General features: G+C 37.2%; 2 protein-coding genes across 20 annotated transcripts in view; one reads left to right on the top strand and one right to left on the bottom strand.

Annotated features, from left to right (window-relative positions):
- ank1a (ankyrin 1, erythrocytic a) overlaps positions 1-5,056 on the top strand; it is a 139,886-nt gene extending 134,830 nt beyond the window's left edge. For 16 of the 19 annotated variants that reach the window (XM_084413708.1, XM_084413707.1, XM_084413706.1 and 13 more), the window contains one exon: positions 3,976-5,056. Coding sequence is in view for 7 of the 19 variants with exons in the window: in XM_084413704.1 (XP_084269830.1) it covers positions 3,976-4,017 (42 nt within the window). In the remaining 12 variants the exon portion in view is untranslated. The remainder of the gene's footprint in view (positions 1-3,975) is intronic. The other 3 variants (XM_084413701.1, XM_084413691.1, XM_084413693.1) reach the window with 2 other exon arrangements.
- A 5,213-nt stretch (positions 5,057-10,269) lies between these two features.
- spaw (southpaw) lies at positions 10,270-15,541 on the bottom strand. The gene is made up of 3 exons (XM_084415117.1): positions 14,628-15,541; positions 11,756-12,636; positions 10,270-11,344 (listed from the first exon to the last, which is right to left on the bottom strand). Exons 1-3 carry the CDS (start codon positions 14,881-14,883, stop codon positions 11,192-11,194), a joined length of 1,290 nt encoding a protein of 429 aa, XP_084271243.1. The 5' UTR covers positions 14,884-15,541; the 3' UTR covers positions 10,270-11,191.
- Positions 15,542-16,464: the final 923 nt, after the last annotated feature.

Below are 16,464 nucleotides of genomic sequence, written 5' to 3'. Positions count from 1 at the left end.
ATGTATTTTGATGAAAAAAAACCTTGCATAGGTATCGAAACCAAGATAGAATTTCAACAAAATCTGAATTTGGGTAGAATGCAGGGTTTTGATTTTGGTAATTAATTTGACAAATTTTATTCTGATATAAAACAATAATATAAATAATGAGACTACGTTCTGTATCTTTTTCTATAGAAATATCTATATACAAGTCATGAGGATATAACGCACCGTTCCTGAGAATGATCCAGGTATTCAAGTTTTAGGTTGTCTGAATATTTTAACATATTCAGATAAATCAAACTATCGAAAACTTAAACATACAGTAGTATTTCATTATCAAGCAGTATAGAGGCCATAGGAATGTAAATATATGAGTATATACCAATAACCTGCTTAGTTGCAGATAGTAAGTGTGTTTGAAAGTATCAGTGTCTCTGAAAGTGACTCTCAGCTGAGTGAGCATGTAGGTATAGGCTATTATATGAGCTAGATTTTAAAATAAAGATGAAGCACTACTATTCAGGCATAGAAACACATATAGGCCTATTGATTTTGTATAAGGTGTGCCTTCTGTTATGCCATTTGATGTTCTACTTGGACACATTTCACCTCACTGCATTAACTCCAGAATTCCTCTGACATCTTGTCCATTTCCAACTAATATATATATAAGTGTCCAATCAGAAGTTGTGTGCCCTTCCTCCCTTTTAACTTCAGAATAACTCTTGATTATGTTTGTTTTTTTAATCCTGTCGGAATCTTTGCAGGATTCTATCGATTTCTATCCTATCATTATTTGGAATCCTAATGAGATCAAACCGTGTTGAAATGACAGTATTGTTGTTGGATGTTGTGGAATATTTTTCGAAATTCTATTGGTGTTGGAATAATGTCTTGCTGGTACACCTAAAGCACTTTACAGCGGCAGCTTAAATTACTCATTAAATTACTTAAAGGTACACTAAGTAACTTTTGGCCCTCTAGCAGTTACTGCATAGCCTGACTTCGTCATACTCATATTCTAGTCAGAATGTGAGTCTGATACCGCTCCATAGAGATTTGATTATGGGGCGTGTCTCAACCGAACTAGGAAAAAAAAAACCTCTGCACTCAATTGGATAGACCTACAACCAATCAGAGCAACGGAGTAAATGACGCATGTCCTTCATTCATATTTTCAACCAACAAAATGTCGCGGGCGCGGCTCTCTGTTCCTCTTTTAAAATGAATGCGCTGTCGATATCTTCTATAACAGACGCGATGGCGGAATCTACACATGATGTTTCATAAACAAAGTTCGGGAGGAGCACGTACTCAATCCAATATCAACTTGTCATCAAACAATACCATGTCTAACGTTACCGCGGAAGCATATTCACTCTGTCAACTTACCTAACACTCCTTGACAGTTTTTCAGCATCCCTCGGTCCCTCCACCACCCCGAATCCTCACTCTTGTCTTGTTCTCTCACAACCAGGAACACGGGGGGATGGCTACCGAGCCCACAGCCCTCTCGGACAGCACGTCATATACGCATTTATTCTATCTTACTTATTTGTGTGAACTCATGACATCTCATATAGCCTACGCATTTATTCTATCTGACTTATTTGTAAATGTGAACTCGTGAAATCTCAATTCTCCAGCTGCAGTCGTCTTTGTTGTAAACTAATTCAAATCAAGCACTCTTTGGTGACGTAACCGCAGACCATCTGTCCATCATCGATTAAAGCCCGCCCTGGCAATTTGATTGGCTCGGCCTTCTAGGAGCCGAGCATAATTACTCCTCAATGGATCGAGTCCAGACCGAACTTCCCGACCAAAAAATGTTGTGGGCGGGGTTCGGGCTGGCACCCAGGCTAGTTACTGCATGAATTTTGTGGAAGAACATTGTTTTGGTTGTGCTTCGGTTCTGCGTGGCTGTGCGGATGAATATGGTTATGCTGCTGCTCATAAAACATTCACTATAGGCTTAAGGCCGTGCGTCCACCAAAGCAGCTTTTTCACTCGGCTGGCGTATTTTTTCAATTGTTTTCAATGGGAGCGCCACGTTTTTAAAACGGCATGAGCGTAATGAGGCGCTGAGCGTCTTTTTCACGCTGAAGCGCCGAGCGCTCTGCGTTTTTTACAGGTCGCCGAGAGTTGAAGAATGTTCAACTTTGGGTAAAACACAGCGTTCATCACTATCACTTTTTACCCAACCGTCCAATCACAGTGGAGAAGGGGCGGGACTAATACCACACCGACCAACCGCCACATTCTGCTTGTACAACGTCAACAGATGACAACAACAAGCATAATAACGGGGAAAAATCATTTAAAACAAGAGCCAGAGAAAATACATTGCATTGTATTGACATTTTAATATAGAATCAACAGAGAAACAAAATATGTGTGAAATAAGATACTAGTAACACTTTCGCGGATATTCCGTATCATAACAAGCTAAGTGTCGCCAAAACGCTCTCAAGCGCCCACAGCTAGGCGTTTTCAGCAGAGCGCCTAGCGTTTTTAGCCAGCTTTGGTGGACACACGGCCTAAGAGATTTAACCAGTTTAGATGGAAAGGATCTCAAGCTGACTAGCTGAAGACGTTACTGTAGCTTTACCCATTAATAGACACGCTACTTCCTTGAGAATAAATTCCATCCCAGCGCTACAACAACCATAATGAAATGACCCTTCACAATTGATGATGCTTTACAAGAACTCTGTTAGAGAGATGCAAAATATAAACACTTATAATAGGCTTACCATAGTGAATCGGGGTAAGACAAAACACCTTTTGGAAGAAGGATTGATGATGTATTGACTCATTATTTAAATTGAGTTAATTTTGAACAAAACAAAGTTACATAGTGTACCTTTAAATGACATTTTTTCATATTGGGAACATCTTTTATCCTATTATAGACTCTGAAAGATCCTGTACACATTCCTTTAAGTGTTGTAAACTACTGATGATTGGTGTCACTCAGACCTGTCAGAAAAGCATGCTGTATTTTTGTTATATTAAGCATAGTTTAAATAATCTTAGAGTTGTGCAGTTGGAAAACCCAACTGAATTCAACTTAAGATCATTTATGGCCATTATCTGATCTAGACGGTTTGATCAGATGAACCACCGGTTTGTAGATTTGGTTTTGGCCTGGTAAGAGCTGGTAAAGCACATTCACTGCAAAACAGATTTGCTTCCTCAGCATTTTTATCTCGTTTTACAATACAAATGTCTAAACCTTCTTAAATCAAGACATGTTTACTTGAGTTGCTAAATGACATAAGATATGAAGTCTTGTTTTCTGAAAAATGTATCAAAATATATGCCAATGGGGTCAGAAAAGGGAAAACATGTTTCTTTTTTTGACCCCATTGGCATATTTTTTTTTTCTTAATTTAGACAAAATTTTTCAGCAAACAAGACTTGGGGCCAGATTTACTAAAGAGGGCAAATTAGCATGAGAGCGCATAACCAAAAAAAGCGCAGATGTGAGTGTAAAGTTCTGTGTGTGATCTAATGACGACACACAAATTAAAGAACACAGACTCGGCCGGATCATTTCCATAAAGACCGACACAATGTACACAAGAACGACTGGTTTAAGACATAGATAAATAATGGCGCAAACCTTAGTAAATCACCTTGCATGTTTCATTTAAATATTCTCCTCCCACAAATTTTGAGTCTGAAAGGGAAACTCCTACAAATGCATATGCAATATTAATAGTTTTTAACGCCTTTTAGTAAATCTTGGCCCTTTATACCTTATGTTATTGAGCACCTCAAGTAAAAGCATCTTGATTTAAGAAGGTTTAGATATTTGTACTGGATAAAATATGAAAATATGAGTATGAAATTTGTTTTGTTTTTTGCGGTGTTGCACCAGCTACTATTCTCCAAAACATACACTGACCATGTCTTTAATCTCAATGCAAATGTCATGATTCTTTTAAGATTGCAGCATCGTAACCTTCCTTTCTATTTTTCCAATAGGACTTGACACCTAGACCCAAACCATCCTTCACTGACACATGATGGGCGTCAAATAAAGAAGAAAACCGAAGTAGAGCGCTGGCGATATAGGCGATGGATATCAACTACGAAAAAGAGATTTTAGGAATTTTTTTAACAAGCAAAACCAACACTAGAGGCTAGAGGCATGATTTCTTATAAAATGAAACCAAACAATGAAAAAAAGCAAGCATTTGAGAAGTGCTTCCTGTAATCTCAATATCAGCATGTGAAAGTGCTGTCGCATGGCCTGCCTTTACATACAGCACTGACTGCAAGCAATTATGAGGTGAGAAAATATTGTCGTACCGCAAGGGCTGAAAAAATGGTGAGGGGAAGGACTTTGGCCAACTGGAAGCGTACGCTTGAGATCGGGGGGGTTTTGGGGGCACGTGGGACACAAAAGCTAGTTTTAGTCCAATCCAGCAAGAGTTTCCTGAAATTTAGTCTTCCAGAACACACTAGTACTGAGATGATTTCCCACCAGGAGGAGTCTGACCCTCTTGTACTGGTATTATATTCATAATATGCACTCAAATATGATGTGAATGTACTCTCTCTCTCTCTCTCTGTGTGCGTGTGTTCTTCTTCACAGCCAAAAAAAAAAAGTGAACAATCTATGCGATGATTATGCTGCTGTCTCAATACTTGCTCCTGAAGTCTTGTTCAGTCCAATAGTACGTGTCTTGTGTATTGTAAAGGTATAATTGTGTAGCAAATGAGCTGTGAACTCCTGTGTTGCCTGAGATATGCTAGGCTCAAGGGTTACAATTTGTGCAGTTTAAATGTGTTTCAGTGGGATACAGTACATTGGACGTTCTTTGAAATCACTGTGGGGATCTATATGTGCACGTTTGCAGATTATTTTCATGCATTCCTCTGTGTCATATGAACCCTGAGCTTCCATTTAATAACTTGATATGCACAGAGGAGCATAAAAGCATTATATTAACATTCACATTATCCGCCATACACATTTGTTTTATTTCAAATAATCACTAGTAACATTTCCTTCTGTATCTTTGTGAGCAAACAAAAAGCAATAAAATTATTTTTTCTTGTTTATTAGTTTAATCCGAATAGTTACAAGGTCTAACCTTTCAGTGAAGTAAAATTAACATTCCTTGTTTAGGAAAGAAATCAAAAAATGTTTGGTAACACTTTACAATAAGTTTATAGTTCGTTACATTGGTTATTGAATGAAAACTACTTCTAAAGCATTTATTAATCTTAGTTAATGTTCATTTCAACTATTACTAATACATTATTATCATCAAAACTCAATATTATTTAATGGGTCATGAGCTAACAATGAACAGCTGTATTTTATTAACGTTAACAGATTAATAAATACTGTTAAAAACTATTAATAGGAGCTTTTTGTAAAGTGTTACCAGATGTGTAATTGATGCCTTCTCGCTATTAGAAAGTCGAAAAATCTTAAAGACGAACACTAGAACAGATTGAAACCATTTCAATATAGTTAATGACATTAAACAATAACTTTGGCAGCCCAAAAATCTATATCATTTTCCCCTAGACATGTCACAGTTATTGGCATCCCTGCAACACAGTTCCAGTGTTTCCATTCAGTATTTCCTCAATCCTTGTAATTATCCCATATCCATCTATTACTTCATAAATAGTGTCATCAGCATAGTGCAGTATGTGTGTACTGTACACACACACACACAACTGAAGTACTGACACACTAAAGTATACTCTGGCTTTACTCTAAAGGTTTGTCATGTTTCCATGAGCCACACATTGCGTCACCTCTAAAAAACCTTTTCATTGTTTTTAATTTTGCTCCATATGCTGAATATTGATGTGTACCCATCATACAAAAATACATTCTTAGAATGTTTTGTGAACATTTCCATTAAGTTGTGAAAACGTTTTCTCAGAACGTTCATGACATCCAGTTTTTTTAAATCTTTTAAAAACGTTTTTAATTGGTTATGTGAACGTTAGAGAAACCATTAAGGGAATGTTTGGTAACACTTTAATTGAAGGTGACATAGTTACACATTACTACATGTATTTACTAACAGCAAGTTATGCATAATTACAAGTAACCCTAAACCAAACCCTAACCGTAACTCTATAGTAAGTACATGTAGTTAATTATTATAACTCAGAAGTATAAGTACATTGTTACTACGTCACCTTAAAATAAAGTGTAACCGGATGTTTTATGGGAACGTTACTTCTGAGTGTTCTCTGAACCATCTTAACATTCAGCTAAAATGTTCCATGAATGATGTAAAAATAATATTTTTTTATATATATACACTATACTGCCAAAACTATTGGGACACCCCTCCAAATCATTGAATTCAGGTGTTCCAGTCACGTCCATGGCCACAGTTGTATAAAATCAAGCACTTAGGCATGCAGTGAACCAATCACAAACTGGCTTATCCACCTGGCGCACTATTGGCGGGTTTAATCCAATCCAGTTCCTTTTAACCTCTCGACGATGCTCAATGGCTTCTTTGGTTTAGCAAACGAAACGCTCTAGTGAGTGTAAATACCGCTCACTTTCATATTTCTTTTGGACAACCTGCAAAAATTGCTGGATGCCATCGCTGCTTCTGCAGACCGCTGATCAATGCTCCAAACCAACACGTTTGTGGACACGTTTCCTGCCTGGAGTTTTCACTCCATACGTCACCCGGATCGCTGGTCTGATTGGTTGAAGGACTATCCAGTTGCGAACAGAGTCATTTGCCTGTTGATCACGACAGTCGAAAATACAGAGCAGACTCCCCAGACTAATGTTCAATCTTAAAAGACTGAGCTTGGTCTAGTGATAGGTTGCCACCTGTGCAATAAGTGCATTCGTGAAGAGTCCGGGTTTGGCGGTTGCCAGGAGAACGGGACTTGCCTGACTGCATTGTGCCAAGTGTAAACTTTAGTGGAGGGGGGGTTATGGCGTGGGGTTGTTTTTCAGGGGTTGGGCTCGGCCAGTTCCAGTGAAAGGAGCTCGTAATGCTTCAATACCAAGACATTTTGGACAATTTCATGCTCCCAACTTTGTGGAAACAGTTTTGGGATGTTCCTGTTCCAACATGACTGCGCACCAGTGCACAAAGCAGGTCCATAAAGACATGGATGAGTGAGTTTGGTGTGAAGGACTTGACTTTCCCGACTCAACTCGATAGGACACCTCTGGGATGAATTAGAGCGGAGACTGCGAGCCAGGGCAAATGCACTTCAAATAATACTAATAAACACACTCCTAAACCTTGTGGAAAGCCTTCAGAAGAGATGAAGCTGTTATAGCTGCAAAGAGTGGGCCAACTCCACATTAAACCCTACGGATTAAGAATGGATGTCATTAAAGTTCATGTGCATGTAGAGGCAGACCTCCCAAAACTTTTGGCAATATAGTGTATATATATCCTCATTATTATTGCATAATATTTTTACCAAAAGTCCCTTTGGTAAGAAAAGTAAATAGATTTTTTTTTTTTTTTTTTTTTTTTTTTTTATCTACGTAAAAATTAATGGCAATTAAGTTCACAAAATAGTTCTTTGGGTGCCAATTATTGGTAAAATATTCAATAACAATAATAATAATATGCAATTTTTTTAAACAACTTTACTGAAAGGTTAGATTTTTCCTCATCTTTTTAGGATAACAAACAACATTGGTTATTAGTATATTTTTTCATTTCCTTTTTGTTCATCATTACAGGTGATGCCAATAATCATGGCGTGCACTATATCTTGTTTTTAAGGAAAACCACACAGTCTGTATTTTTGTCATTAATAATAAGATTAGATGCCTAATAATTTTATAGGCACATGCAACTCTTAAGCTTGATGAAGACACGCAGCCACTGAACACTGTGATCAGACTGTCCTACAGCAGAACAGATCTGACTTCATACACACACACACACACACACACACACTGAACTATAATGTGGATTATCTGGATTTGCACTTAAGTTATTCTTCTCCAGCAATTCAACCACTCGTCTCTTTCTTCAGGAGGTTTTTTGCAGCAACTGCCAGTCAGTCCAGTTGTAGACTGTATATTGATGCTCATCTCGTCACTATATCTTATTATGCAAACAGCGATTGGTTGGCCATCATGTCGACTGATGCCCTGATCATCAGATCCAACATCTGACAAATCAACTATAGTCCTTATATGTTAGTATTAATGTAGCAAACCCCTTCAAGGCTTTCAAACTGTCTGATTTCATTTTATGTTCATCTGAGTACAGCATAGATACTTGATCCTGAAATTATCCTGTGATGAAAAAACAACGGAAGCTAAATTTTCAGGCGTTTCAGATGTGTGCAAATAAAAATAAGATTCTGTTAATATCATAAAAGCACAATACCAAATATAGGCCATTTATTGTAGCATTGTGTGTAATGCCTTAGCGTTGTTATTCCATCTTTGTTATCCCTTGTGTAACACATTCAAGTCACACGAATAACACTAGATTGAACTTTTAAAGTGTCACTTCTAATTTTTACAGTCTCGAATTATTAAAGGAATCATTTAATATAAGGATGCACTCATAAAAGAAACTATAAATTCATGTCTTCCATCAAAAAAAAAAAAGTAATATTTTTTATTAATCGTCCATTTTACAGATGGATTATTAAAGGATTTTTTTTTTTTATGTAGCTTGGACATAAAATTCACAGACTCACTGCATGGTAAAATAACTTCCCAACCATGCAGTAAAAGTCTAGATGTCAACGAGATGTTCATATTCTATGTGCTTGTGTTTCCCCATAAATTCCCATTTATATGCTTTGGGTTTTTCAGCCAACTTTAGAGTTTCTAGGTAATAAAACAAATCCAGCCAGTGTGCTGGGGCCTTTAGTGGATCCTCCTCCCTCCCTCGAGTCCCTCGTGAACGAACCCAAAGCGCACAGGTCAGACGGGCCGGTCCGTTCCAGTATGGCAGCAAGGATTCGCCAGATTAGCAATGCAGTTTGATGTCCAAGCAATGGTTTGAAACAACCTCTTGCAAAAAATGTGAACTGCTGCAAACCGAGAGAATATTTATACTCCTATTTACTACAGAATGATTTGAAATCAATATAAACGCAATAGCATATTACTTATGAAAAGGAATGCAAAATGCACACTTGCACAGAAAAGATGTTTTTAATACATCTTTTAATACATATATATATATAATTATATTTAATTAGAATGCTTTGCACTTGCAAATGGGAATTTATGACCTGCTATTTGGGAATATGGGAATACTTTAATGTCATGGATGTACTTATAGCATCTTAGCAAACAAGACTTCAGGGGGTTGCCTGTGGGAATATAGAAGCATTGTGCTTCGTTCATTTTATTTATGTATTTATTTTTATTGCTAATATAGGTCTTTGAATCAGACAAGGTTTTAAATGTCTATATAAATATATAGAAATATTCAACCCTGTACACCAGCTGAAGATACATTTACAGAATTAATAAAGAAATAAAAACTGGCGTTGTGTGATCATCCTTTTTTCTTTTTTTTTACTTACTGTCCTCTTGTACAATAGTTATTGCTTTAAAGGAAGAAAACTAGAGTATTAACCTTGGCTAAAAGCTTACTGAGATTTTTCTGACCAAATTTTGGCAAAAAAAAAAAAAAAAACAGAATCTTTTTGTCATTTTTTTTTTGTCATTTGTCATATATATTTTTTTATAATTTCTAGGTATTTGTAGTTATTATGTTTAATATGTGAACTGAAATCAGTTGTGCACCATTGTGTTTGTTTTACTTTAAATCGTTCTTGTGCTCCTGATTTCTTGCATATTGAAACCTATTGATTAGAGGATAAAAAACAATGAAACCTCACAATACATTAAAATAGTATAATGTAATGCCAAATGCTTGACTTCCCTTGGTTGTGATTAAATATAATCCCGAAGCCCTTTTAATGAAGCCATTTGACAGTCATGGTAAGCATGTTAACAGACTCACGCCTAACGCAGCTTTATTGTTCAGCAAGTTTTCAGACCACCCAACTCTCATGATGACATCTACACACACCGTGACGATCCAGACACCTCTACACACCACCCGTCCTTCACATACTTTTCCTTCTCAACACCTTTTAGTGCACTTATTCTCCCGGCCCCCATCCTGCGAGGGTTTGGGGTGCTTCCATTAGACAAAAGGACCCAGACAATGTTTGTGTATAATTTCTATAAAACTTTATCAAGCCTGCTGATAAGATGGTAAAAAACACAAACACATTTCACATCACATTTTTCTTAAACGTAATACACCCATATGTACATGAAGTAAAAATATACACTCACTTAAAAAATTCCAAATATTTACAAGTGTTTCTTTTAAATATTAAATATTTCCGTACTTTTGACAGCATTTCAGCGGTTCTCATTTGAAATTCTCCAAAAACATGTGCTTTAGTTCAGGAACAGAATTATGGAATGTTTTTGTTCACTCTTAGGAAAAAAGTTTCATTGGGGTTCTATATAGAACTCTAGGGTTCCGGACAGACAAAAATGTTCTATATAAGGAGAAATGTCGACCTTTTGCGTACTTCCATGTTTAATTTTAATTTTTGTAGTCATAAAGTATGTTTACGAGCTATTTACTTAATACATTTCGTTAAATGTATTAAAACAAAAATGAATTAATTGAAAATAAATCCATGTAATGATCCGATGATGTGAACCCCTTTTAGGTCCTATAGAACCTTTTTTGTAAGAGTGTATATATGTGACCCTGGACCACAAAACCAGTCACATGTCGCACGGGTATATTTGTGGCAATAGCCAACAATACATTGTAAGAGTCAAAATTATTGATTTTTCTTTTATGCCAAAAATCATGAGGATATTAAGTAAAGATCATCTTCCATGAAGATATTTAGTAAATTTCCTATCGTAAATATATAAAACATTTATTTTTGTGAGTGAATGCAGCACAATTGAGACCATAAATGTAGACCTTTAAAGGAGATTTTCTCAATGTTTGGATTTTTTTGCACCCTCAGATTCCAGATTTCGACCAAATATTGTCCTATCCTAACAAACCATACATCAATGGAAAGCTTATTTATTCAGCTTTCATATGATGTATACATCTCAATTTTAAAAAAATTGACCCATGTGACTGGTTTGGTGGTCCAGGGTCACATAGTATGAATATTTTACATGATCAGCCCACTGAAAGTGCATCTTCAGTCTTCAGTGACAGCCGCACTCCTCCACGATCATGTCCTCGTGATGCCGCATGACCACACCGTCTCCTTCATAGTACAGCATGGAGAGCGAGCTGAGGCGCGTGGGCACGCAGGACGGACAGCTCACGCGCTCCGGCTGGAAAAGCTTCAGCAAGCTCTGGAGAGAGAGAACGCAGCACGTGAGTTATAACCCAATAACTGTCCCTTATAAAGCTTTTCATTCCAGAGCGGTTGACGTGTTGTTGGACCGGGTCATATTTTACCCCACAAAAAATTCCATTAAGATATGTTATGTCTTTCATCTCAGAATTTATTCTTTACTAGATAGTTTCCTATAACCATAGTACAAAAAATCATCCTGTACGCATGTTTTTATTAAAATCAGCATAAAATGACAGGCATTACAACAAATACTACTATGATGAACTTTACTATTTAGATCATTTTCTTTCTTTTTTTTTGCATTTCAGAAAACTTGTTGGCTACTTTTGCAAAAAATGTTCCTTCTGAATCTGATTTTGTCGTTAAATGACACTGACGTTGACCTGACCACTGATCAGTATCTCACCTGCATATATGCGTGGTTGGTTGGGTTGAAAGACTCATCCAGTGGACTTGGACATTGGCCTTCGCATCGGTATGCATTATAGCGCTTCGGGTGCACGATCCACTCATCCCATCCAATTTGATCGAAATCCACCCACATATCGACTCGCCGGCAAAGTTCTCCTTGATGTTGCTCTATTCCCGTCGCGTTTCTGTCGTCCGTCTGGATGCGCATCCTCTCGACCCGGTTCCTCTTGTGTCGACGGCCTTGAGCTGCGTCTGGAGCCCGGCTCAGGATGACATGTTTGGAGTGAGCAACTGTGTTCATCAAGCTGGAGGCCCGTTGGCCACTGTGGGAAAACTTGTTTTTGTAGAAAACTACAATCATAACTCGTTCTGCTGTGGGATGCTGAATTTTTCTTCGCCAACTCTTCGTAACCGGTTCAATTAAGCCTTCCCCGCTTCCAGTGTCCTCACTCTTTGTAACCGGCTCTGTTAAGTCTTCACCGCTTCCAGTGTCCTCACTCTTTGTAACTGGCTCTCTTAAGTCTTCACCGCTTCCAGTGTCCTCTCCGTCGTCTGGTGTCGGGATGTTCTCGGGAGTCTCCGTTCCCTGACTCAGCCAGTGTTGGAGCAGCTCTGTGACGTTGAAAACCCTCCAGGTTGATGCTGGAGAGCCGGGCACCGACTTGATGCTGCCCAGAAAAAGTCTCTTAGTGCGACAAAACACTGAGTCTGACTCGCAGTCCCGTTTACGCGAGTGGAAGATGTCCACCATGACGCGTCTGGATGCAGAAAACGCTGGGAGGCGGATGCGGAGCTCCGAAAGATGAATGTCGTCACTCGCTGAGAGGGAAGACATGTCAAAAGTGACGCTCCATCGCTCACCAGTTTGATGACAGTCTGGAAAATAAAGACAATGTTCATGTCACCTCTTGCAATTAGCGAAAGAAAATAATGCAGACACGATTACTAAGACACACGATTAATAAGCTAAATATTAAGTCAAAAATACAATATTAACATAAATCATAAAAGAATCGGTTACACTTTATTTTGATGGTCCACTTTAGAAATAACTGCTACCTTTGCAACTACGTGTCAACTAACTCTCGTTAGAGTATTAGTATAGGCTACTGTAGTAGACTGTTAACAACTTGCAAAGTTAGCTACTTATAGTCAGTATAATGTCTGTTGAGGAGCATCAAAATAAAGAGTTTGCAGATATTAGACAGTCTAGTAATAGTCTACTGAGAGTTAGTTGACATGCAGTTGCAAAGTTACTTAATAGTATGTCTAAAGTGGACTATCGAAATAAAGTGTTACCAAATGATCTTCCCTTTTCCCAATTACAAATTGAAGATCCATAATATTTGAGTTTGTGATGTATGGCCATTAAATAACCAAAATGAAACCCTATTACATTTTAAGGAGAAACTCTTAAGAGTTTCTCCTTAAAATGTAATAGGGTTTCATTTTGGTGTTCATAACAAGCATTAAGGAATCTTGCAGCGACTCAGTTTAAGTTGTAACACTGAAATAGATCGGAACGCGACGCAACTACTATAACGCGTCATACGTGAAAGTAAAATAAAATTAAAATGTAAAAAAAATTTGAATAAATAATATTATGTATAAATAATAAATTATAAGCAAACGAAGTCTAAATCTAGAATGTCTAAATAACCACGCACATATTACTACCATTTCTCAACAGCGTTATTCATAATTCTTACTTTTATACGCTTCACATTATTTTCGGTGATTAGGCCTATTTAAAAAAATAAACTTCAAATTGGGTATAATGAAGTAGGTGGATTGTTTTCAACAGGTTTCGTGAGATCCCCTCAGGTTCTGTCAGAGCCAAATGTCAGCGCTGTCAGGATGGAGGAGCTGCTTGACAGGAGATGTGTATTGAACCTCGCGCTAACAGACGTCTGAAGAGCTAATACACACACCCGTTTACATAAAACAGCCAGCTCTTTAAAGTCGAATAAGCATTGTGACACTACTGAGTTGTAAAATCTGAGGGTCAGATAGCAGATAATGAGCCCACAAGTTCCCCAGATGCGGGACTTTAGGCTACTCTTCTTTCAAACGCACTGAATATACATCCATCAAGACTTTATCAACGTGTTGTTAACACGAAAAAAATGCCTGCTAAAATGTTATCCAGTAGTCAAACTGTTGCCAAACGAAAAAAAAAAGAAGAAAAAAAAAAACATTTAATTAAGAAGCCATTTCATATTGTACAGTTCTATGCTGAATCTATGTAGCTAAGCCTACTTATTATAGTTAATACAATAACAGGGTAGGCTATATGTATTAATATAGGTATTAACACTCGGTATTAATGCAGAACCTACCCCTAAACTTAACCTTAACTCAATGACCTTTTATTATACCCAGCACTTTCTTAGTTAAGAAGGCCTACACTTACAAATGCACATACTATAAAATAAAGAGCAACCTACTTTTATATAAACTATCATTAGTCATATTAGCCTATTTCCAAGAGTACATTTACCATTTTGGTAGGTGGTAACACTTTATTTTACAGTGTCCTTGGTACACATGTAACATGTAGTTACAATGACACTGTAAAATAAAGTGTTACCAAATAAAGTGTAACCTTTTATTTTACAGTGCTGTTCCCCATGTACATATTATGATAGTAGGCTAATAAAAATAACTGGGTAATAGGTACTAACCTTGAACCTACCCTAAACCTTAACCAGTGTAGTTACCTTATATTACCAGTACACTGTAAGTGCACGTACTGTAAAAAAAAAAAAAAAAAAAAAGAGGAGGAAGAAGAAAAAAAAGTGCAACTGATTTGATTTAATTTTGCATACAGAATAAGTCAAGAAGGTTAAAGCAAGTGCATGTTTTACCTTGAGCGATCAAGCTGAGGATGAAGTCAGCCTGCTGGACAGTGGTGTTGTGGACACTGGCTGGAGAAGGGCTCATGCTCCCGCTGAAGTCTCTGTATAACTGCATCATGTACAGCGGGTACCTCGGGTACATCTGGAGACTGTAGTCAGAATATGACCCTGCGAAAGCTCTGTGATGTCCTCTCTGACTATCGATCTGGACGCAGTCAACGTGTATCAGAGAAACCACCAAAGTGGCGAACAATAAGATCGGCATTGCGAATCAATGAAGTTTTCAGCTGCGACTCTGTCTCTGCGCGCCTGTGGTCCGAGTGATCGGGGTGTCCAGGCTTCGGACAGCGCTTTTAAAGCGCACAGCTGGCCCCTGATGACCCCTGTCATCCTGTAGTGTCCAGGAATCCCTGTGATCCATGAGGCACATCAGAGGAGAGCAGAGCTGTCAAGTTCACTGCTTCTGGAAACTGTGCAGGCTTTAAATGCGCGAGGCGTGAGAGTCTCGCGCTCGAATGTGCACGCGACATCCTTTGATTCCGGCCCACCCAAAGGTGAAGCGCCGCGTTTATTCAACATTTGTTTTCATATGAATGCAGCAAGCAACGTTCAATTACGAATGCTTATTTTAAGGCCATTGCAATACGATTTTACAGCAAATTTGGTATTTATTTATATTTTAAATATGATTCGTCGGGTATTCTGTTACTGGGGCCCAGGAATAGACTTTTGTCGTCTGTAGTGCATTATATTTTAGTGAATTTCTCTGTCATCACATATGTCAAAGTTTTAACACTGGATGTCCTGTAAAAAGCACATTTACGGCTTTTCAGAATTGCCAAATGTTTGGAGGTTTCACCATGACAACAACTTCTCCTTGGTCTTTAAAAATGACTGAAATTAATTTAGTGATCAAATTTCGCACTCTTGTGGAAATATGATATTTTACAATGATCATTTAAATCGGACAAATTTTCAAATTGTTTGTCATAAATCAACATCTCAGGAAAATGTTATGGGTTTTCTAATCAAAATATGACTTTTAGAGACACCAGGATTTCAATAATGTTTATAAATAGGGAAAGAAATGACTGAATATGTCAATGTTCCTATGCAATATTAAATAATATTATGAATGAGTTGCTAATTATTAGGCTACTCCCATTATTACAGTTCATTACATATTGCCCCAAGAACACATTAATATGCAAATTAGGTATAGAATGGGACTACGCATTTATGGCAATTTTACCCACATATTCCATAGAGTAAAATGGTATATCAATTCATTTCATTATAGCTTTCATAACATAGTTGAGAATCATCTTTATATAAAGTTTGGTTTAAAAAAATCCTGAAACCTAAAAATGTATTGGTGAATGAAATAAATGTCATTTCAAAATGTTCTGGAGTCCTGGTTTCCACTACATAACATGAATAAAATATATTTTTTCAATTGTTTTTCATTTGTTTCTTATGCTCTAGTCTAAACAATGTAATGACATGAAAAAAATACTAAATAAAATAATAATAATAATAATAATTCAGTGTCTCAGGAAGATATGATAATAATAGGGTGTTTTAGATTTTATTTATCCATCAGCCCATTTGTGTATGTTTGGTAAGTGTTTGAAAGGATATATATAGGGCTTATAAATATGACATAAATAATCTTTTTGTTTACAATAGCCTAAAACATTCACACAAAATGTAACCAAATGTAGTATTTAGGGTCGTTTGAAGCTTTGGAAAAATGTCTTTAAATGGCTTTAAATTCAATTTAATTTCATGACACTAATGCATGTTACATTAAAGGCCTCTCACTCAGTTCATAGGCTACTTTTAG

Source organism: Rutilus rutilus (assembly GCF_951802725.1).
Source record: "Rutilus rutilus genome assembly, chromosome: 7".
NCBI classification, from domain to species: domain Eukaryota; kingdom Metazoa; phylum Chordata; class Actinopteri; order Cypriniformes; family Leuciscidae; genus Rutilus; species Rutilus rutilus.
Note: the sequence above shows the minus strand (reverse complement) of the source record. Positions and strands in the feature narration are given on the sequence as shown.